Below are 24,043 nucleotides of genomic sequence, written 5' to 3'. Positions count from 1 at the left end.
GCTCTGTCCTGGGCCTAATTCTTTCCAGCATTTGAAATGACTCTTATTACATCTGCAGATGATTCAGTACCAGGAGGGCTAGCTAAAACCTTAGAAGACAGAAATAAGATTCAAAATGACCTTAATAGAAGAGGGTTAAAATTTAAAAATGGGGACAGAATTCAACAGAAACAAAGTTCTCCATTTCAGAAAATAATAATAATAATAATAATAATAATAATAATAATAATAATAACAACAACAACAACAACAACAATAATAATAATAATAATAATAATAATAATAATAATAATAGAAGAAGAAGAAGTGTAGAATAGTGTAGAATAGAGGATGCCAGGCTTGGCAAGTAATATGTGTGAAAAGGACCTCAGGATTGCTGTCTATAACAAGCTGAACATGGATCAGCTCTGGGATGTGGCTTCCAAAGAGGCAAGCATGATTTTAGTTTGCCTTAATAGAACCAAATTACGAGAAGCATTAGTTCTGCTTTATTCTACACTCGTTGGATCTCGTGTGGAGTATTGTGTCCAGTTCTGGGTGCCACATATTAAGAAGGATGTAGCCAAATTAGAACTATTTAAGAGGAGTACAGTGAACATCATCAGCAGTATGGAAAACAAGACCTGTGAGGGAAGGTTAAAGGAACAATATATGGAGAAAGCTGAGCAGGGGAACATGATGGCAATTTTCGAACACCCCAAGACACAGTTGTACAGTAGGCTGCGAAGGCATAGGGTTGTGTCCAATGCTAGTCCAACTCAGAATAAATCCATTCAAGTTAATGGACATAACTATCTGTTTATTACATTTATATCCCACCTTTCATTTAGGAGCTCAAGGGTTTACATAGGTTTCCCACCTCCGCATTTTATCCTCATCACCAACCTGTGAGTTAGGTTAGGCTGAGAGGCAGGGACCCATTTTGGTTCTGCATTTTATAGCATTTATTTGTATTAGTATTCTAAAATTGTAAACTGCCTTGTGTGCCTTGGCAAAAAGCTGGTCTGTAAAAGCAAAAAGCAATCAAATTGGTAAAAATGTCCAGGAAAACTCGGGCATATGGCAACTCATGTCGGAAGTGTTGATTTTTTGGCGAATCTCCTTAAAAATAGCTCAATTCTTTGGAGAATTTGCAGAAAAAGCTCAACAACTTTTGTGTCTGGATTTTCACTTTTTGTAATATGGCAACCGTACCAGAGACTAGCTATGTGCTGCTTGCAGGCTTTTATTTTAATCTGTCCTGAATATTTCAATTACTATATAGCAGTGCAAAGGATATGGGAGAAAAAGAGCAACACAGCTAAAAACTTGGCTAAGATGTTAACAGTGCCTTTTCTTTCTTTCTTTCTTTCTTTCTTTCTTTCTTTCTTTCTTTCTTTCTTTCTTTCCATCCAGGCAAAGGCAGCAGCAGCAGACGAGAAGAAATTCCAGCAGCAGATTATGACTCAGCAGAAGAGAGATCTGACCAATTTCTTAGAAAGTCAGAAGAAGCAATACAAGATTTGCAAGGAAAAGATAAAAGAGGCAAGCAAAACTTCTCTGGCGTTTTATTCTGGGCCAGTAAGAAGCATGCGCTGGATAGCAATGTTGTGAAAGAATTTTGAAGCTATTTTAGTAGTTTGCTCATAATACCATAGGGCTGGACTTCATTGATGAACTTCCCCAATAAATAACCTGATGGGTTGTTCATTGCTGATTTGAGCTCATAATCTTGACTCTCTCTTAAAGGTTTGGGCTAGGCAGTATATTAAAATAAATAACAAGGCAAAGTGAAATGCCACACATTTTAAATAACCTATGCTTCCTAAGCCAAGTCACCGGTGCTTCTTGATAGAGGAGAGGTTTTCACAACTTCTGAAATATGCTTAAGCTAGGATTTTGGTGAGTCCATTGAGAAAGGGGAGTTCCTTATATTCAGAGTAGCTGTGTCTTCCTGGGCACCCTTGAGGTGTGAACCTCAAACACGGATAGTGGCACTTTAGAAAAAAATACTATGGGTGGTATCTAATGCTAATCCTACTCAGAGTACACCAGTTGAACTTAATGACTATGAGTAACTTAGGTCTATTCATTTCACTGAATCAATTCCATATCAAACTTAGTTGGATACAGCCCTATACAGTGGTACCTCTAGATGCGAATGGGATCTGTTCCGGAGCCCCGTTCGCATCTATAAGCAAACATAACCCGTGTCTGCGCATCTGCGCGTGTGCGGGTCACGTTTCGGCGCTTCTGCGCATGTGCATGACATCATTTTGAGCTTCTGCACATGCGCAAGCGGCGAAACCCGGAAGTAACGTTGCCGCAGAGTGCAACTCGAATGTGCTCATCCCGAAGCACATTCAACCCGAGGTATGACTGTATAGTTAAGGCAGTTCTACAATAACAACAAAAGTCTTTAGGTTTGCCCCTCAAGAAATTCTAGTTCTCCAAAAGAAGGCAAAACAAAGAAGAGGCAGACTGGAGGCAGAGGCTCAAAGGGCTCTGTTCCTTTCCAGCCCATATCAGAGGCAGGTTGCTCATTAGGAGTTCTCCATGGTGCTGAATCCACCCCTCTGCCTTGTTGTGTGGACTCCTCTGCAGGACCAGAATAAAATAGGGAGTGTGTAGGGAAGCAAAGAGATTAAACCTCCCCCATGATAGCTCTGTTTCACATCCATACAGATAAACACACCTGATTGGAGATTACAGCTCAGCAGCAGGGGAGAAGGAGTGTGTTCCACTGCCAGGTTGCCCAAGGAGGAGGAGAGCCATTGCTTCCTCCATGGGCAACTCCCTGCATTTCTGTGCTGTGCCACTGGGAGACTTCTTACTCAGCAAAGAGGCCAAGCAAGCTGCCCATAGAAGAAGAAATCACTTTCATACTGTGGATTCAGAAAAGGGAACCCTTTTCTCAGCATGGAAGCCAGACAAACTGAGAGTCCAAATGGGGTGTGTGCATGGATGGGATGTTTGTGTGTGCCTTGGCCCTGCCCATCAACAGCATGTGCTATGTGACTCCTTTCACGCATGCATACATACATCATATTATTTGTGTGCCACCTTTCCACAGTTAAAACTCTACTCAAAAAGGCTTACAGCATGAAAAAAATGCAGAATTTGAAATGCAACAAAAGTAGTCATAAGCAATAAATAAAACATCCAGAAGTGCACAGCCAAATGGAACAATTTCCACATAAAATCATAATAAAGATACAAAATAAAGATACAAAAATAATATCAATAACACCCCCCCAACAAAAACGCCTAAGCAGTAACCCAGTCCAAGAGTCTTTACCCAAGGAAATGCAGTCTTCTGGGGTGGAGGGTGGGGTGATTCTCCATACTTGCTATATGGGTTATGCAAATTAAGCAAACATGCAGAACATCTCCTATATTTGCCTGATTTATTCTCCTTCTGTTACTAATTGAGAGGTGCTAGGAGCTATAAAGGGCACTGAAGTCTTGTTTCCTTTATGGATTCCAAGATTTCACTGAGCGTTGCCCATAAACTTTCAAGCATATCCTTACAACCAGGAGGCCTAATATATTGATTTACACGGCGGGGATTATGTTGCCTAGGAAGAAGTAGGAATAGAAAGGGGGGGGAATGTCTTGAGGTTGTGGTGGTGGATAAATCTAATATGGCTGCCTCTGGGTGCTTCCACATCATCAGCAAGAAGGCCGGGCAAAGATGGAAAACACAGGAAGTAAGAGAAGGCGGGTGGCGCTGTGGTCTAAACCACAGAGCCTAGGGCTTGCCGATCAGAGGGTCGGCGGTTCGAATCCCTGCAATGGGGTGAGTTCACGTTGCTCGGTCCCTGCTCCTGCCAACCCAGCAGTTTGAAAGCACGTCAGAGTGCAAGTAGATAAATAGGTACCGCTCCGGCGGGAAGGTAAATGGTGTTTCCGTGCACTGCTCTGGTTCGCCAGAAGCGGCTTACTCATGCTGGCCACATGACCCGGAAGCTGTCTGTGGACAAACGCCGGCTCCTCAGCCTATAAAGCAAGATAAGCGCTACAACCCCAGAGTCATCCGCGACTGGACCTAACGGTCAGGGGTACCTTTACCTTTAAGAGGAGGCAAGTTAAAAAATAAAGAAGAACCTTATTGAGCTTCGCAACCCAGTTTGCTTACACCTTCCACTGTGGAATGATTGGGGCTTACCATTCCATGAAAAACTTGTCTTTAGCGGGACAAGATTTGATTAGCAAAAGAGGCCCCTACCCTGCAGTGACGTGTCAGTGTGGCTTCCACTCATAATGCCAACCTTAGTAGTGGGTGGCCTGAGGCCACTGCATGCTCTCCGTCCAAAATACTCATCTGGTACGCTTGGCTTTATGAATGTACGGAAGTTCCTCTGGTGTCTTAATTATCCCATATCCTTGAGGCATTGCTAGATATAATTTGGATTGACTTGAGTACCCAGTTAAAGCGTAGTCCACATAATGCTGCCCTTTAAATGACCTTTTGGTGTTCATTTACATCCATGGAAGGAGCTCCTATCCAGTCTAAAGAGTAACCATGATGCACACCTAAATGGAGCTCCTGTTAGGATGAAATTTATTTCCTGGTTTAAATACTGTCTTCCGTGGGATCCCTTGCAAATGTTACTCTTTGAGAGAAGTTTCAGTTACAGAAAGGTAGCCGTGTTGGTCTGCCATAGTCAAAACAAAAAAATTTTTTTCCTTCCAGTAGCACCTTAAAGACCAACTAAGTTAGTTCTTGGTATGAGCTTTCGTGTGCATGCATAGTGTGCATGCATAGTGTATCTGAAGAAGTGTGCATGCACACGAAAGCTCATACCAAGAACTAACTTAGTTGGTCTTTAAGGTGCTACTGGAAGGGGAAAAAAATTTTCTTTGAGAGAAATGTCCCAAACAGCTCACCTTTGGGTATTTTATCTCTCATCTGGTTCCTTAAAAAAGAAGTCCCTTGTTCAGCGTTGAAAGTTCTTCAACTCCCAGTACACTCAACGCCACTTTGCATGAAGGAAATAGTACGATTGTACTGAACCTCCAGTTGTTTAAATTACTCTGGTTAGTACGTGCTAGGACTATGAACACAGGCATATTATAAATTATATGTAGGAAATAGAAAACGTGCCATCCCTCATATGGGTTTGGCCACCTGCAAAGCAATCCTCAAGTCTATCAAAGGACAACACAGATAGGTCAGCCTACTGCAACTTGTCTATCACAGTGGAAAGGGATACCTGAGGCTTGTACTAGATAGAAGAGCGAAGCTTCACAGAGTCCTTGACAGTCAAAGTCCTCATTTTCCCTGAGGGGTGTAGTTAAGGGCTTCTGTTTAGGGAAGTTTTTAATGTTTGAAGTTTTATTCTGTTTAATATTCTGCTGGGAGCTGCCCAAAGTGGCTGGGGAAACCTAGCCAGATGGGTGGGCTAGAAAATTATTATTATTATTATTATTATTATTATTATTATTATTATTATTATTATTCTGCACACACCTAAGTTTTAGTACCCACCTAAAAATGCCACTTGCGAATATGTTAAACTGTATTTAGAAACAAGTGTACCATACAAAATGCTCTCTTTCAGATAGAATTGGGACTCTGTGCTCTGAAATCACTTCAAACTTCTTTTTTAAACTTCCTTTTAAAAAAAAACCCTGCTTCACTAAATACCTGCAGCTAAAGAGCTTTTAGGATAATTGCATTAACTTCCTAAGCTGCACTGCTTTTTTCCCCTTTGTGGTTCCCCTGCACGAGTCTATTTTAGGCACTTGCCATAAAATGCATATATTGTGCAGGCTCAAAACTACTTCAGTCATCCAGCCTCCAGATGCTGTTACTGTTCTGTAGCTGAGGAAATAAAAGGCATGAGAGAAAGTTTTCATTAAGAGTCACAGGGAACCCTTAGCAGTGATGGACTTTTTAATTCCACGTCCCACTTAATACTGATCTTAAGCACACACAGAGAGAGAAACAGCTCCTGTTCTCCATATTATTAAATGCGGAGCAGCTATCATGCCTGAGTCCTGTATTCACAACTCTTAAAATAGATTATAGCTGAGATATAACACGTGAAATACACACATATGAGCTAGACCCCTGGCAATGACCCATGGGGCCCAGAAATAAACGGCTTTGAAAGTTGTGATACATAGCGAAGTGACATTTGCCATGTCTCCTGCACCACTCCCAATTCAACCTTTTGAGACAAAGTTCAAAGTTCACCTCTGCCCTTAATTCACTGAGTGGCTATTGGCAAATCACTTTGCCTCTCAGGCTCAAGAGCTCTTCTGCAACATGGACGTTGCAGTAACTTATGGGGATGTCCTAAAGGTTTCTAAAATAATGTCTATCAAATACACTACATCAAATTCTTCTGGGGGTCCCATGCATCCTATTTCTGATAGAGGCAGCCTGAATGCTACAAGGTTAGCGTTGGCCATAGTCGTGAATGAAATGCTGGTTTTGTAGCTTCAGGTGAACGAAACAGCTGCACAGCACTCAGCTTCTTCTTCCGGTTGAGGTGCCTCATTCCACGAGGTGTTGGGGCATAGTTTTGTTTAGTTGCAAGCTCAGCGGTGTCTGCGTCTTGTCTGTGTACTGGCCAAGGAAAAACTGGAATTTTCTGGGGCAAGACGTAGACATTTCTCGTGTCCTTTTTGGGATTTTAAAGAAAAACGATAGAGTTGTTAAAGAGAGAAACGCAGAGGCTTTGGCATACTTCAGCAGCCAATCACCCAACCTTGTGGGCATGTGGCAGTGGAGGGGAAAGGGCTTAGAACCCCTGCGTGCGTCACCTCCCAGTCACATGCTTCCACATGCAGAGTTCATCTTTCGGCACATGTCTCTTTCACACTTAAGTCTCTTGAATAGGCATGTAGAGCTCCAGTGCAGAAATCCTTGGCTATGATATTGGCCGATTAAGCCACTTGTTGTTTCTCTGGCGCCAAAGCCTGGTTGAAGTCTAGTTTGTGCAACCTTTTTCTGTGATGGAAAAGTTGCCGCGTTATAATAACCCTACATAAACCCCAGTTTTCAATGTGATACCGTATGTGTCCCTCCACAACTTTCCAAGTGGCCTAAGATTAGAACCAAATTAGAACCAAACGTTGAGCGAGTGCTTTTTCTTTCCGCCAAAGGAGGCCTGACCTGTTTTTCTTTACTTTGCACTCTTTGCTTCCAACATCTATCAGTTTTATACCACTTTAACTGTCATGGCTTCCCTCTGGGAATTGCAGTTCAGTAAAGGAGAGCCCCATTTCATGTCAAAGATTACTAATTTCGGATTCTGGACTCTTGATTCCAGCCTGGTTTGTGAGCTTTTAGTCATTCTCTCCCTCCCCCTCTCCCTCCCTCCCCCCTCGTCTTTGGAGCTCCTGTATGTTTTGTATAAACTGCTTAGCTCCCAGCAGGGGCATCTTGAGGGGTAATGGGCTTAAAAACCCTTTTGGAAGGGGATTCAAAGGAGGACCCTCTGTTTGCTGTTAAGCTCGTACAGATGGTAGTAAGGGGGGGGGGAGGCATCACATTTTTTTGTTTTTGTTTTTTTACCCCTCCCCATCATGAAACCAACAAATGACTTTGTTTCTTGGCCTTTCCTCTGTGCACGTCCAGGAGATGAACGAGGATCACAGCACACCGAAGAAGGAGAAGCAAGAGAGGATTTCCAAACACAAAGAGAACCTGCAGCACACACAGGCTGAAGAGGAGGCTCATCTTCTCAGCCAGCAGAGACTCTACTATGACAAAAACTGCCGTTTCTTCAAGCGAAAAACCATGATCAGGAGGCACGAGTTGGAGCAGCAGAACATTCGGGAGGTACCACCTCTTGCTTTCCTCTCCTCTTCGCCAGCCCCCTTTCCCACCCTGCCCCAGTATACCCAGGGAAAATATAAGGTGAATACAGACAACTACTTTCAACTGGTCAATATGCCATGCTGTTCATGTAACCAACCTGGGAAGCCTGCTGCCTGTATTGTCCTGACAAGAGCTGAATCTTCCCACATTCATGCAACGAGGATGTAGTATCTGGCTCAGAATTTTGTTATTGTTTTATTATGGTTTATTATGTTTATATACCGCTCTTCGGCATAAGATCTCAGGGCAGGTCAGAGAATAAAATACAGGATAAAAACATAAGTAAAACAAAACAGCAAAACAATAACCTCCCCCCCCTCCTTTCCCACATTTAAAAGGCTATAGAATATTAATTGGCCAAAGGCCTGGTTGAAATGGAACATTTTCACCTGGCACCTAAAAATATAGGTAAAGGTAAAGGACCCCTGGACAGTTAAATCTAGTCAAAGGCGACTATGGGGTGTGGTGCTTATCTCACTTTTCAGGCCGAGGGAGCCGGCGTTTGCCCACAGACAGCTTTCCGGGTCATGTGGGCAGCATGACTAAACCGCTTCTGGGGCAACTGAACACTGTGACGGAAACAGAAGCACCATTTACCTTCCTGCTGCAGCAGTACCTATTTATCTACTTGCACTCACGTGCTTTCGAACTGCTAGGTTGGCAGGAACTGGGACAGAGCAACAGGAACTCACCCCGTTGCGGGGATTCGAACCTCCGACCTTCTGATCAGCAAGTCCAAGAGGCTCAGTGGTTTAGACCACAGTGCCACAAGCATCCCTAAAGATATATAATGAAGGCACCAGGTGAACCTCTGTGGGGAGAGCATTCCACAAACAGGCACTACAGAGAACGGCTGTTCTTGTGTTCCCACCCTCTGGATCTCACGTGGAGGACGTGCACTAAAAAGGACCTCCGACGATGAACGCAGAGTCCGGAATTGTTTAATTTAATTTTACTTTTCCATGTCAATTATATCCAATGAGCAACATAACTCAAGATCAAGGGGTACAGCACCAGAATTTGCTGTTGGATTGGGCCAGTGGCCCATTGGACCAGCATCCTGTTCTTACAGTAGCCAACCGGATGGGAAACCAGTAAGCAGAACTAGAATACAAGAGTGCTCTCCACTCCTCAGGCTTCCTGGCAACTGGTTTTTAGAAGCATTGCTGCCTCCAGCCATGAAGGCAGAGCATAACCATCATAGCTAGTCGCCATTTATAGCCTTCTTCTTCATGAATTTGCCCGGTCCTCTTTTAAAGTCTTCCAAGTTGGTGGCCTTCTTTGCCTCCTGTAGGCAAAGAATCGGCACAAGTGGCTTCCAAAAGAGGAACAGCTCTGCGTGTCTGTGTTGCAGAGAGGAAAACTTTCGGTTAGCAGTAGAGCACATGCTTTGCCTGCATAAGGTCCCAAGTTCAATCTGTACCATCTCCAGATGGGAAGGACCTCTTCCAGAAACCCTAGAGAATCGCTGCCAGTCAGAGTAGACAATACTGCTCTAGCTGGACCACTGATCTGACTCTGTTTGGCATCTCTGTCCAACATACAACAATTTCAGTTAATCTGTAACCCGCTCAGCTCCTGGCAAGAGACACACTTAGGTGTTTTAGGTAAGAATGGTGGCCCTTCTGCTATGATATAAATATGGATAGTTTGATGCTGCATCTTTGCATCTCAGTTCATGGCAGAAGTTACTGTCATTTGCATCCTTCCTTCCACTCTGCCTCTATTCTTGCAATCACCTTGTCCTCGATACCATATGTTAATACTCTTTACCATTTGGGAAGTCCATACAAACAGCTTGTTCACTATAAGTGGTTACATGCACACTGTGGTAAGTTATTAATTGGTGACAGGGCCTCTGTATTCATTCACTGTTTCCCTTTTTTGCTCTCTTCACATTGCAGGGCAGCAGAAGCTCACAACCGCAGGTGTTAGTGACAATATGCTTGCAAGTGTGAGATGTACTAGGTGCTCCCAACTTGCTTCACTCATCTATCCTACCCCAGCTCTCTTGTGATGGCCATTTGTCATTGCAGAGTCTGCCTAGGAGAGGGCTAAAGCCTGACCTATACATTCAACAGAATGAGGTGGTAGAGTATATCAGAACAGATAGAAGATCCTATCTCCACAGTTCTGCCATTGTGGTGTGTGTTTTTAATCCTGCAAATAAGCAGAAACTTAGCACATCAGAGGCTGCTCTGTAGTCTGTATGCTATTGTGCAAAAAAAAAAAATCACTTGCAGGGAAGTTTTGCTGCTTTTCTTATTTTAACACATGGAAGCATTAACAATATGTGACACATTCACTCTTAGATCTGCATTTTGAAGTTGTGTGATCCTTTCTGCCACCTTATTCTGCTGTATGAGTGGACTAAGCCTAACCAATCCAATACATACATGCACCTTTGAGAAAGCCCTTAATGAATACAGCTGGGCTTACTTCTCAGTAGAAATGTGTGCTATACCTAGTGAAGGGTTTTTGCGACAAGAGGGTGAGCCAGGAGGTGGTGGAATCCCCTGGCCCAAGTTCTCAGGACAGCCTTAGGGTGGCTGTGTGTCCTGCATTACAGAAGACAGCCATTTATTTGTTGGTTGCATTTGTATCCCACCTTTGCCTCCAAGAAGCTAAAGGTGCCTGTATGGTTCTCTCCCTCATCATCTGATCCCCACTGCGATTATTATGATTGTTTTACTATTGGGTTGTCTGTCGGTATGCTTTTTACTATGTTTTTATCATTGATGTTTTGTAGTGTGTTTCTAATGTTGTACACCACCCTGAGATCTTTTGATATAGGGTGGTATATAAATTGAATTAACAACAACAACCCTGTGAGGTAGGTTAGGCTAAGAGGCAGGGATTGGCCCAAGGTCACCCTGTGAGCTTCATGACCAAGTGGAGATTCGAACCCTGGTCTCCCAGTTTCTATTCCAACACTCTAAATGACTACATTACATTGGCCGTCTGGTCCAGGTCTGACTTAAAGATAAATAACCATAAAGAGACAGAGCAGGAGAGGTCTTGAAGTTGCCCATCCACAGTTAGGAACTGGAGAGCAGACTGGGCAGACACGCAAGTCACATTCTTTCCTACAATGTTAGGGTGTAATTTATTTCTATGTAAACCATAGTGATTATTTGTAAATTTGCATCTATCCATTTATGCAAATCTTATGCAAGCATAAATCCTTTTTACTCATTGTTTTTTGGCAGTGTGTAAGTGGCCACCCTAGTCTAAGGTTGCCGTATGCCCGAAATTTTCCAGACATAGCCGGTATTCAGCTCCCTTAAGCAGTGTCTGAGCAGAAATTGCTGAAATGTCTGGGAAAGCTCAACAAGTTTGGCCAAAAACAGCTCAACGACTTTTGTGTCCGGATTTTCGCTTTTTGAAATATGACAACTCTACCCTAGTCAACCTTGAACTTGTTAGTTGGACTTTAGCATGTCAGTCCCTTTCAAGTCTTTTAGTATCATTAAGAAAATAATTTTGTCCTACCTTACAGGGTTGTTGCATGGATCATTTGAGATGACATAATCAAAATGCTTTGAGCACTTAGGGAAGAGGAACAGAATGTATAGGCGTGGAAAGATCCTGCTCTGACTATGTACAAGGGCATAAAGGGCAAATATTTCACCCATATTAACACTAAATCTAGAATACAACATTACCAGATTTGTATCAAAACATGCAAATCACTTTAATCTCTGGTAAAAAAAAAAAGAGTCACTAATCTGTACTGAATTATCATTTTAAGCATGCATCTTTTTGAGTATTATTTGTGTATTCTGAATTTGCACCTAGCATCACAACTTAACTTTCCACTTCTTAACTGTTTAGCTGGTTTAGTGCTGTATGTCTGGAGAACTCAACTTCACAATATTAACAACATGTACCGGCTTACAAAATTCTGGGAGTTTAGGTGGTGTTGTGCAATAATTAAGATGCACTAATTTATTAACCCAAAGCATGAAAGTGTCTTTTTGAATTCTAGAGAAATGGAAGCTGTTGGCTTCATCTTGTAAATGTTCTGACACCATGAAGCTGTTCTAATTTGAAACAAGCTTACTCGTGTTTCACTATCAAATGATGAAATGGTAGGAGTCAGGTTGTATGTACACCGTAGTACCAGTTCCACAGAAGAAAAGACATACAGTAAAATGTAGATGCGGAATTAACCTTTCTGTAAGTGTCTAACCTTGCACTTATAAAGAAACAGCAAATTTCTGCAGAAATATGCTTGGAAGCACATGGTGACACCTCAGGAGACAGAAAGCCTATATCTGGGGGGAAGGGAAGCTATTTGCTACTCAACATGATGACTAGCAAAATCAGAATTAAAAAATGCAAACTGTACCATGCAAAATGATGTTTTGTCCCCAGTTTCCATATTTTTTCCAGCTTTACTGGTTGCACAATTTTTACTTTTTAAGATACCACACACAAAGCCTACATTCAGCTCCTAGCATATTGCATAGGAAGAACTTTCTAACAATGTGAGCTTGTTTGGCAGTGCAACAGACTACCTTGGAAGGTGGTGGATTTTCCTTCATCGGAATTTTTGAACAGGTTGGATGGCCATCTGTCAGGGAATCTTTAGCTGTGATTCCTGTATTGCAAAGATTTGGGCAAGATGACTCCTTGAGGCCCATCTGCAATTCTATGATCTGAATTTGAAGGGCCAAAGCTTGCTAAATACTACAGTATCTTGTGGCTCAGCACATTTCGAATGAGATCTGTGGCAGTGATCTGGGACCACACCATGATTTCCCCACCCCATCTCTCCATCTTTGGTTCAACAGCAGAATAACCGCTTGGAGCTCTGCTTTGGCGCTAGCTGCTTATAAGATTGGGAGCAGCCGGCTGGATTTGTGCTCCTTCATATGAGGAATATCTTCACAGGATTGTAAAACTGATCCCAGGAAGAGAACTACTAGAGCTGTCAGTTGTCAGAACCTTTGGGCGAAGAGGGGCCATTCTGGGTAACCGATTTGGCTGCATCACTATGGCACACCTAGCAATTAGGATTCATTCAAAGGAAATGAACTAAAGAAGTAGGATGCAAACACCCGCTCTCAGCATTTTTGTTTGAACTTGAATCATTGGAAGGGGAGGGAGGGAGCTTACTTTGCATAATGGATTTGGGCGGGGAATGATGGAATGAAAACAAGGGTGTGTGGTGGATATGCAGGTGTGTTGAGTGCATGTCCATTGAAACTTTTGTCAGCGGCTCTTCTCTGTTACTCAGAGGGCAGAATCTCCCAAGGAACTGAGAAGCAGGCGAAAGATGTGGCTGGGTGTGGCCCAGGGTTCTGGCTTAAGAGAGTGATGACTGGTGAACTAAAGGTTAGGGATACAAGGGTGGAGAATGTTCTTTTATGTATCAAAACACACACAGGAACAAAGGTTCTGGAATGGCCCCCAAAGTGGAATGGCAAACTTTTGTAAAAATAAAAATGCCATTGAACATTAATAATGGCTCGCAGGTCCCTTAAATGGTTTCTCCACCTTTCTGATTAAACAGCAACATTGATGGGAGTCCCTCTTAAAATGCTTATTCTCCATATGCAACACCAACCACAGTTGTACAGTTGAAAAAGAAAAAAAGGAAGCCAGGCTGAATTTTCTTCAGTGAAAAGTGTCCAAAGTGACAAGTTACAGGTATCCTGGCTCTAAAACAGAGCTCATGTTACTCCCGGTTGCCACCTACTGGCCAGTTTGCAGAAGTCCACAGCAGAAAAGATGCACAGGCATCGTGGAGAGAAGGAGCAGGTTTGCTTTGGGACTCTCTTGCAAGCCCCCAACAAAGCAGGTAGGAAGTAGGTGCAGCAGAGGCAACGAGCGCATTTCTTCACACAATGTGCAATAAACACAGCAAGTTCCCACACTGGCTTTGATCTCTGTCAAGAAGGAGTAGATATGCTCATGGAGAAGCAGGTCTGTCAGTGGCTCTTAGCACAAGGAACTTCTCAATGCAAGCTGCTGGGGGCAAAGAGGAAGGGAAAGCCAGCAATCACATACCTTACTTGTGAGTTCCCCAAAGTTTCTGTCTGACTAATATCGGAAATGCAGGACTACATGGACCTTAGTTCAGTCCAACAAAACATTTTGCAAGTCTCCCGAGAGCCCTGCCATGGACACTAGGGTAGGCTGTCGGTCAAAAACATTGCCATTTTTTTTTACTGTGCATGAGAAATTGGGGTTTGCTGCCTCACTTGGGATCGCACCTGACCCCTTCCCCTTATGCCACGCAGGAACTGAACAAGAAGAGAACGCAGAAAGAGATGGAGCACGCCATGCTAATCCGGCACGACGAGTCGACGCGCGAGCTAGAATACAGGCAGCTGCACACGTTGCAGAAGCTACGTATGGACTTGATCCGGCTGCAGCACCAGACGGAGCTTGAGAACCAGCTGGAGTACAACAAGCGGCGGGAGCGGGAGCTGCACAGGAAGCATGTCATGGAACTGCGGCAGCAGCCCAAAAACCTAAAGGTTAGTAACTAGGCGAAGGCTGCGGTGTAGCTGGGATATAGGGATATGCGGTGCAAAGTCAACTGCTTGACCTTAGCCACCCTGCTAATTCCATGTGTGTGTGGCAGGGATGGGGAATCTGGTCTCCCAGATGTCATTGGACTGTGGTTCCTATAATCCCTGACTATTGGTCATGCAGGTAGGGAAATGGGAGTCCAGCCACCTTTGAAGTGCCGTATGTCCCCCCATCCCTGGTGTTTGGTGCTGTTAGCACATCCATGCCACCATTTTGGCGCCTGTTCATATATTCATTCAGCAGAGAAAGACTTACTGGTGTCAATAGCTCAGGAGTCGTTCACTTACAGTTACCTTCCATCATAGGAGCCAACTCCTAGGGAGCGAGGTCCCTTAGCCCCCCCCCCCAAGTATTTGAAGGGGTCAGCCCCCCCAAGTTAATGGGCATTGTCATTCAAATGGAGTGCATGTGGCATATCTTGTGATCAATTATGTGCTTACCTGCCCCCCAGATATTTTATTAAGTTGGCACCCCTGCCTTCCATGGGATCTGGTAACTGCTCTTCTCCACGTGAAAGGGAAAAAGCAGATAATTATCTCACACAAAAAATAGCAAATAGCTGAAATTATGAGATATGGGTTCGAGACAGGCAATAGTTTCATGGAGAAAGCAGCTTGCAAGAGAGGCGTGGTTCTCTTGAGCACAATTTGCCCATTATAGGGGTGTTACATTTTCTTTAGTGTAAAGCTTCTGCATGAATATCGTACCGTTCTTAAATAACGTATAGGGATATGCAGATAACGTCCATGTTTAAATAGCCACGTGTAACCTCACCCAGAGTTGTTGCCTTCCATTGCAGGCCATGGAAATGCAGATCAAGAAGCAGTTCCAGGACACTTGCAAAGTGCAAACCAAGCAGTATAAAGCACTCAAGAACCACCAGCTGGAAGTGACTCCAAAGAGTGAGCACAAAACTATTCTGAAAGGCCTGAAGGACGAGCAGACAAGGAAGCTTGCCATCCTGGCTGAGCAGTACGAGCAGAGCATCAATGAGATGATGGCATCGCAAGCGGTGAGGGCAGCTCTAGGCTCCACACACACAAACCCCTCAAATGGTTCCATATTAACTTGGGTGGCCATGTGTCCTTTTTTTCCAGGACACATCCTCTTTTTCAGGGTAAAGTTTCTGTCTGGGTGGATTTTTTGAAAATTTGCCAAAATGTCTCTGGCTCTACTTTCTGGATGAGACATAGTCATAACTGGATGCTGAAGACTTGCTTTCCTCTTCTCCTGCCCCCCTCAGCAATATATCACAGCTTCTATAGCCTACATAGAGTAGGAGTATTTAAAATGATAGTCATCATAGTGTCCTCTTTTTTGCTCTTCAAAATATTAACAAGCACTGGTGGTCACCTTACCTGTGGTGAGAACTGATGGCGGTTTGCTGTTGTTTTTAGTAATATTTGCATATTCTTCTTCTTTCCTTTTCCTTATTTTTATTTCATTTTCCCTCCTTTCTCTTTCCTGGTTTTATTTTCAAATTAATTCAAAACAAAAACAACAACTAAACAGCATGTGCAATCCTCATCAAGCCTGTTTGTAGCAGGTTTACACACCGATGATCAAATAATCTTTTCAGATTGCATACATTGGTATGTGCCTGTGTGAAGTTTAAAGCCCCAGTTGCACACAGCTGTAATAGCCAGATACCTTCAGGATAACCAAGCCCTGAGGGATAGTTCGGTGGGTAGACCATGGGACTCTTAACCTCAGGGTCATGGGTTTGAGTCCCACATTGGGTGAAAGATTTCTGCATCGCAGGGGGTTGGATTAGATGACCCCTGAGGTCCCTCCCACTTCTGTGATTCTCTGAAACAAGCGTGAATGGATTGGGGGGGGGGGTGATGAGGAAAACACCTTTTGGCTGAGCTCATGGCATACCTTGGAGTGTTCAGAAACACTTTTAAGTTCTGGGAGAATAAAGCAGGTGCCAAGAAATGTTGATGACAGGCTGTGAGCTGGTGTAGTAGCATAATGGCTGAGATACTGAGTTGTCAACCAGGAGGTTCCCAGTGTGAATCTTAGCTCGTGCCATGACCTCACCTGGTGACCTCAGGCAAGTCATACTCTCTCAGCCTCATCCTTTCCCCATCTGCAGTATGGGAGATTTAAAAAAGACCGACTTGCTTTCGTGGCCGCTGTAAGGACTGCCGCTAGGCAAGGTGTGTGATGCACTTTGCAGTGGCTCTAGATGCAGGAGAAGCTGTGTGGGCAGGATGGCCAAAGGAGAGCTGTGAGAAGGTGGCAGAAGCCTGGCAGAAAGGCAGGGAAAGGAGATTGGGAGTGGTGAAAGCCCAGGTGTAATGGGCTTGTTTGAAACTCCATGCAAAGTGAAAGGAATGAAAAGCAAAGAGAGAGGGAGAGAGAGAGAGCGTGAAAGAAACAGGAGTGCTGAGCAGCAAAGGATTCTGGGTGTGCCACAATGATTGGATGAGGCAGGACTGAGTCTGCCAGCGGTGGGGAGCCTATGGCAGCTCCCCTGACGTTGTTGGGCTCCACCAACCATCAGCCCCTGACAGCATGGCAAAAGTTAAGAGTTGATGGAAGGTGCAGTCCAGCAGCTTAATGGAGGGCTACAGGCTCCCCATCTGTGGTCTATATACAGTGGAAGAGAAAGGGACTTAGGGGGAAAGGGGGGGAGGAGACGGTAAGAGAGAGACATGCTGGGTACAGACCTCATCCAGGGGGGCAGAAGGGGTTTGTGGGCCAATGGCAGGAAGGGAGCTTTGGAGTCTCGAGGCAGTGGGCCCAACTTTAACTTTACTTCCCCAGATTATAGTACACAGTTAAGGCTTCTAGGCTGGCCATTTCAACCAGAACTTTTTTGCATTTTCTCCCCCTTTGGGGCATGCGTCTTCACGACCTGCCTAAACAACTGTTGTTGTTGTTGTTGTTGCTGCTGCTGCTGCTGCTGCTGTTGTTGTTGTGTGTTTGCTGTTGTGCCCAACCCTAGAGCAGATTTGACCAGCAAGCGCCCTTAACTTTGTAAATGATTTTGTTGGGTTTTTGGTTTTTTTACACCCCCAGCTGCGGCTAGATGAGGCTCAGGAAGCGGAATGCCAGGCCCTGCGGTTGCAGCTTCAGCAAGAGATGGAGCTGCTGAATGCCTATCAGAGCAAAATCAAGATGCAGACGGAAGCACAGCATGAGCGGGAACTCCAGAAGCTGGAGCAAAGGGTGTCGTTACGCAGGGCACATCTTGAGCAAAAGGTATGGCGGGGTTGGGCCGTTGCCAAAAAAAAGCCAGGAAAGGAAGAACTGGTTGGGGTGTGGAGTTGTGCATACTGTCCAGGTGCATCCCGCGCTCTGCAGTTAACCTTTTCTATTCCTGGTAGCGGCAATGCATTACATTTCCCTAAGTACCAGGATCCTCTTGTGAAGAGAATACGGGAGCCTTAGCAATTACTCCCGGTGGTATTTTTAAAATTTATTAGTCACCTTTTTTTTTGCCACGGCAACTCAAAGCGACTTACAGTGTACACATACATAGATTAAAACCAGCATCAAAAAAGTCTAAAATTCCATTCTATTTTTTTTTTATTTATTTTTTTAAAAAACTGCATTAAAGCATCCCACCCTTTCCCAAAAGCCATCAGTGTTTAACAGCTGAAGAGCTGATTAAAAAGGAACATATTTGTCCGGCACCTAAAGATATGGAGCAGTGGCGCCAGGCAAGCATCCCCGGGGAGAGCATTCCACAAGCAGGGAGCCACCACGGAAAAGGCCCCTTCTTGTGTTGCCACCCTCCAGACTGCCCGTGTTCTCATAGTATCTGCATACTAGCAGATTGAATACAGAGGGACAGGCAGACAGGCCCCTCGGCAGGCATCTTCACAACAGCATTGCTTTGCCAGGCTGTCTTCTGCCCAGTCAGATAAATCAGAAACTGTAAATTGTTTTCTCTCTGGCCTCCAGACCAGTGGTAATAATAAGCACTGCATAATGGGCATTTTAATAACTGAGACGAGGAAGGAATTTCCCATCTTGTTGCTTTTGTCGTGTCGTGGGCGGGAGTAATATTCCAAACCGATTAGGTAGTTGGCATCTTTGGGTTTAGGAATGAATCCACCCTTTAAATCATTTATGAATGCTGTGAGTAAATAGTTAATGTCTGAACCAACTCTAGTAGGAATAGACGGATAGATTCCTGATCAGACGCCCCATGAGGTTAACTGAATACCAGCGACAGAAAAGGAATAGCACTGCTGGTGCTTATTTGTCATTTGCTGGAGTGTACCAGGGAATCAGATTTCCTGACTGCTAGACGCATTGGTCTGTGTCGTTGCCGGAGGTGTGTTCTAATGGAAGGTCCATCTGCTCCACTGTGTTAAGACTGCCACCAGAGGTTTCCCCAAATGCAATGGCTTTTTTGCCTGGCAGGCCAGATCCTTCATCACCTGCACAAGCCAGCTTTGACTGGTGGGCGGGGTCACCCACCTGTCAGCCAGCTGACATCATGACACCAGGTAACTGGCAGTCCCACCCACCTACCGTGAAGTCGATCTGCGGGGTGGGGCAAAGCTGCATGCAGCAGGATTGAACCCTTTCCACTCATCAGCTGGTGAGTGGGAGGGTTCAGGTGTCTGGGCTACAGTCGTCTGCTTTGCCTGCAGGGAATGCACTGGTGAAGCAGTACCAAACTCTCTGCTCACCAGGTGAGCCTAGAAGTGTTATTGGATGGGAGAGTTACTGAAAGCAAACACAGAGACACATATTAACTGGGTAGCTCAGTCGGTAGAGCTTGAGATGCTTAATCTCAGGGTTGTGGGTCTGAGCCCCGTGTTGGGCAAAAAGATTCCTGCATTAAGAACAAAGATAGCTCAATTGGTTTGAGCGTGGTGCTGATAATGCCAAGGTTGCAGGTTCGATCCTCATATGGGACAGCTGCATATTTATTCCTGCAGTTGATTCTCAGGGTCCCTTCCAACTCTTATGATTCTGTGATCCCCTCCACAAATGGTTCTCCCCTCCCAATATTGCAGTTTCAGAGTCCCGGGGAGGCGGAAGGAGTTTGTTAAAATAAAACTACCACAGGAGCAATTGGAAAAGGAGAAATCATTAAGGAAAGGACTCGGCATCCCTTTTCGACTGACCTGTTTCTGCTGCAAGCACACCCAGTAAGCACACACACATCCACTTCCCAGTATCATTCCGGGAGAAATGGAAGGGTAGGAAATCCTCTTGTCTAAATCTGTTCCTCAAACGTTTGGGATTCTGAGGAGCTTGCTTTAAAAGAACCCCCCTTTTATGCTGTTTCAGATTGAAGAGGAGCTGGCGGCCCTGCAGAAGGAACGCAGCGAGAGGATAAAGTTTCTGTTGGAAAGGCAAGAGCGAGAGATTGAAACTTTTGACATGGAGAGCCTACGGATGGGCTTTGGAAATTTGGTCACGTTAGAATTTCCTAAGGAGGACTACAGATGAGATTAAATTTCTTTTGCCATTAAAAAAACAAAAATGCAAACAAAAAATATCTCAAATCCCAACATTCCCCCCCCATGTTAACGGGTGTGCTCTCTCTCTTTCTGTCTCTTACTGACATCATGTCGGACTTAGTGCCTGTATATTCTTACTCCATCAGGGGCCCCCCTTCCCGCCAAGTGTCACGTTCCAGAGCAGGACCATTGCTCCGCAGTCTCTCTTGAATCTCATAGTGTCTCACAGTATTGATGTCTCTGTGCAATGATTTTTTTTTATTATTATTAAAAAAAACACACGTTTCAATGAAAACTTTGGAGACAATTCTAACGAATCAAAACAAAAGTGGATGTATGTTTGCTTTTCAGCAATCACTCATATTTTTTTGCCACCTTACCAATGAAAATTCAAGCAAAAAAAACAAAAAAACCAAGGAAGGAAAATTAAAAGGAGTCAAATTCCCAGGGGGAGAGAGATGGGTATCGCAGCCTTACCTTAATCAGCTGCTGCATAACGTTTTGAGTTTTTAATTTTATTATTAATTATTATTATTTCTTTTTTTGGTATTTATTCATCAGGAATAACTAAATGAAAAAAAATAATAATAAAAAAATTTTATTAAGAGATTGAGAAATTTGATACATTTTACAGAAAATATGAATTCTGAAATTGTGCTGTACATATCAGTGGTGGACATATTATTACTTTGGGGGCGGGGGGGAAAGGGGAGGGGGGTTGGGGAAAGAGGGAGAGCGCGATTTTTTTGAAAAAGGGTCAGGCCAGGCCAGGTGGGTTTTTTTGGCCGTTGGTCTTTGGCACATTCTTGATTGTATCATAATCATTTTCTGCTGTAGCAGAGGATGTGAATACACTTAAAAAAAAAAAACTTAAGGCGCCCAGAGAATCCCAGGAGCACAAATTGGGCCTTGTCAAATTGTGTATTTTGTGTATAGAAGGAAATTTAAGGAGAAATTTACTTATTTTCATATTGTATTTTAACTGTTTCTCTGATCAGAAGTTTTTTTACTACCTGATGACTTGTTCCCCCCCTCCGACCCCCCCCACCAACCCACCCACACTCCAGGCCACGCCGACACCCCCACCCACCCCTCCAAAAACCCTCCACCCTTCCTCTTTTCCAAGTCAATCTTTGGAGTTTAACACTGTCTCTCATTCTCACATCACCTTAAATCTTTCCTCCTCCTCCACACCCCTCCCTGCGACCCACCCACAACTCCCACCTTTGGTTCCCCCCCTCCCTCCCCTCTCCCTGTCCCCCGATAATCTTGGTCATAAATATTGCATTATTCACACTTTCAAACTGTGTATTTTCTTACAATAAAAAAGGTTAAAAAAAAGGCTTTACTTCTTTTGCATGCACTTTAAAAAAAAATACTAAACGGAAAAAAGCAAAAAAAAAAAACCTTTTTCAGGTTCTCAAAGGGAAGAGCATGATATAACTGTCAGAGCTTTTAATTATATTTGTAAATAAAAGTGTTGCTCACGAAGCTTTGCTGTCTCATTGTAGCAGGGGAAGCAGCTCTTTGCCCTGCGCTACCCCCTACCCACCCCATCTCTGGTCAGCCATGGAAGAGACTCGAGTGTGGCTTTCCAGCTCTTGTTTTACATCCAGCAACAGGAGAGGCTTTTAGCAGCAAACGCCGGCCAATCAGATCCTCTGCTTTTGGGCTGGATGCCTCCCGACAACTCAAAGACAACTCAGATGTTGCGGGAGGAGGCAAGAGCAGGAGAGGAGCAGAGGAAATATTGTGTAAAGGGGCTTCTATCGTATATTGCACAGATGCTTTTACTGGTGCTCAGAAACACACCTGAAACTTTTAAGGCGAAGAGGAATGTAGCACACATTGTTCCAATACGGCCTTTCCCAGGCTTGAGGGCAGGAAGCCATCCTTCCAGTCCGCAGCCAAAACCGGCTGTGGACGGCGCTCATTGGATGGTTACTGTGATGTCACCAGGAGAACACCTATCCCAAGCCCCACATGGATTTGATTTCAGAAAGTATTTCTGTTGCGGATTATTTTGGCAAAAGGTGATTTGATAGATGGGTGAAAATGTATGCGATGAAAGAAAATGAAAAAACAAGCAGTTCGCCTGAAGAATGGGAGGATGGCCCAGGCTGATAGCTGAATTAGGAATCAGTTCATTGCTATGTACAGCAATCATTGCAAAAAGGAACATGGGGTTTGGTAGACCACCATGAGTCAACAGTGCGATGCAACAGAAAGAAAGAAAAAAGCTAATGCAATTCTAGGCTGCATTAACAGACATCCAGCATCCAGAATAGTACCACTCTATTCTGTCTTGGTCAGACCCCACTTGGAGTCCTATGTCCAATTCTGGGCACCACAGTTTAAGAAGGATATTCACAAGCTGGAACCTGTGCAGAGGAGGGCGATCAAGATGATCAAGGGTCTGGAAACCAAGCCTAATGACGAACGGTTGAAGGAGCTGGGGTATGTTTAGTTTGGAAAAGAGAAGAACTGAGAGGTGATATGAGAGGCATCTTCAGATACCTGGAAGATGGAGCAAGCTTGTTTTCTGCTGCTCCAGAACAGATGACCCAAACCAATGGATTCAAAGGACAAGAAGGAAGATTCCGACTAAACGTTAGGAACAACACTTAATGGTGGGAGCTGTTTGACAGTGGAGCACACCACCTGGGTCACAGAAGGCTTTTAAACAGAGGTTGGATGGCCATCTGTCATGGATGCTTAAGCTGTGATTCCTGCATTGCAGGGGGCTGGACGAAATGACTCCTTGGGTCCCTTCTAACTCAAGATTCTATGAAATTCCTCAGCTGGCCTGGAGCTGGATTCACACCGCAGTCAAGGAACCAGCTGGGACTTCTTTTACTCCACCTGCCTGTACTCTTAAGGGCTCCAAAGGGAATTTGCTGGGGGCGGGGCGGGTCTGTCTTGGACCCATCAACATTCTTAGGATATTTTAAACCCTTTTCTTGTTTTTTTGCTTTTGTTGACTGCCTTATCTCTTTGCTCGTTCATTTCTGTTTCTACCCATCCACCCAAAGGGATCTCGGGAGCAACTTTGAAGGTTTCCATTCTGCCACGATTCTCCTTTTCTCTGCTTTTCTTCTTGGCCTCTGAGCAATATTGGGGAACTTCTTAGCAGAGAAACCCTCCTTTTTTGGGGGGGAAACCCACCCCATCGCTGCCAGGAGCCGCTAGTCCTGCCAAGAACCAGGTACAGTCCAGAGATCAGTGGAGGCTGGTGCATGAGACTGCTCATATTGCCCCTTCCTGCCCTGTCCCAGAGGTAGATAATCTTTTCGCAGCATGAGGTTCACATTCCTTTTCCAACAACTTCCCAGGGGCCACATGTCTAGGGCAGGCAGGTCTGAAGGCAAAATGGGTGGAGCAATTAAAGTACCGTATTCTTTGCTCTATAAGACTCATTTTTTCCCTCCTAAGAAGTAAGGGGAAATGTGTGTGCGTCTTATGGAGCAAATGCAGGCTGCACAGCTATCCCAGAAGCCAGAACAGCAAGAGGGATCGCTGCGCAGAATATTTTTTTTCTTGTTTTCCTCCTCCAAAAGCTAGGTGCGTCTTATGGTCTGGTGCATCTTATAGGGCAAAAAATGCGGTGAATCTTACTTTTATACACTAGGCTAGCACCCACCCAAACACCCTTCTCTAGTCCCCACCTAGGCAAGCAAGACACATTCCAGCTAGGCAGAAACAATGAGGGTCAGAGCAAGACCAATGATGTGTGTGGCTTGGGGGGTGTTCTGGGGGCCAGAGAAAGGAGCATGGGGGGTCAGGTGTAACCTCCAGGTCTGAGGTTCTACAACCCTGTTCTGACCAAAGCTGCCCATACTGTGTGCTCTGAGCTACCCCATGTTGCCCCTGCAACATCAACATCATCATCATCATCATCATCATCATCATCATCATCATAATGTATTACTTTTACCCCGCCCTATCTGGCTGGATCTCTCCAGCCACTCTGCGCAGCTCCTAACAGAATATTAAAAGCATGCTAAAACATCAAACATTAAAAACTTCCCTAATCAGGGTTGCCTTCAGGTGTCAGATAGTTGTTTATTTCCTTGACATCTGATGGGAGGGCATTCCACAAGGTGGAGCCACTACCAAGAAGGCCCTCTGCCTGGTTCCCTGTAACCTCACTTCTTGCAGGGAGGGAACCGCCAGAAGGCCCTCAGAGCTGGACCTCAGTGTCCGAGCTGAACGATGGAGGTGGAGACGCTCCTTCAGGTATACAGGGCCACAGTTG

General features: G+C 44.5%; 1 protein-coding gene across 7 annotated transcripts in view; it reads left to right on the top strand.

The window, feature by feature from the left end:
- TAOK3 (TAO kinase 3) overlaps positions 1-21,200 on the top strand; it is a 115,816-nt gene extending 94,616 nt beyond the window's left edge. For 3 of the 7 annotated variants that reach the window (XM_053369816.1, XM_053369817.1, XM_053369818.1), the window contains exons 16-21: positions 1,396-1,524; positions 7,571-7,774; positions 14,062-14,301; positions 15,156-15,368; positions 17,384-17,566; positions 19,616-21,200. In XM_053369816.1, coding sequence (XP_053225791.1) covers positions 1,396-1,524; positions 7,571-7,774; positions 14,062-14,301; positions 15,156-15,368; positions 17,384-17,566; positions 19,616-19,777 — 1,131 coding nt within the window. In that variant the 3' untranslated portion in view covers positions 19,778-21,200. The remainder of the gene's footprint in view (positions 1-1,395; positions 1,525-7,570; positions 7,775-14,061; positions 14,302-15,155; positions 15,369-17,383; positions 17,567-19,615) is intronic. The other 4 variants (XM_053369819.1, XM_053369820.1, XM_053369821.1 and 1 more) reach the window with 2 other exon arrangements.
- Positions 21,201-24,043: the final 2,843 nt, after the last annotated feature.

Source organism: Podarcis raffonei, chromosome 16 (genome assembly GCF_027172205.1).
Source record: "Podarcis raffonei isolate rPodRaf1 chromosome 16, rPodRaf1.pri, whole genome shotgun sequence".
NCBI classification, from domain to species: domain Eukaryota; kingdom Metazoa; phylum Chordata; class Lepidosauria; order Squamata; family Lacertidae; genus Podarcis; species Podarcis raffonei.
The sequence above is the reverse complement of the archived record's forward strand: the minus strand, read 5'-3'. Positions and strand labels throughout refer to the sequence as shown.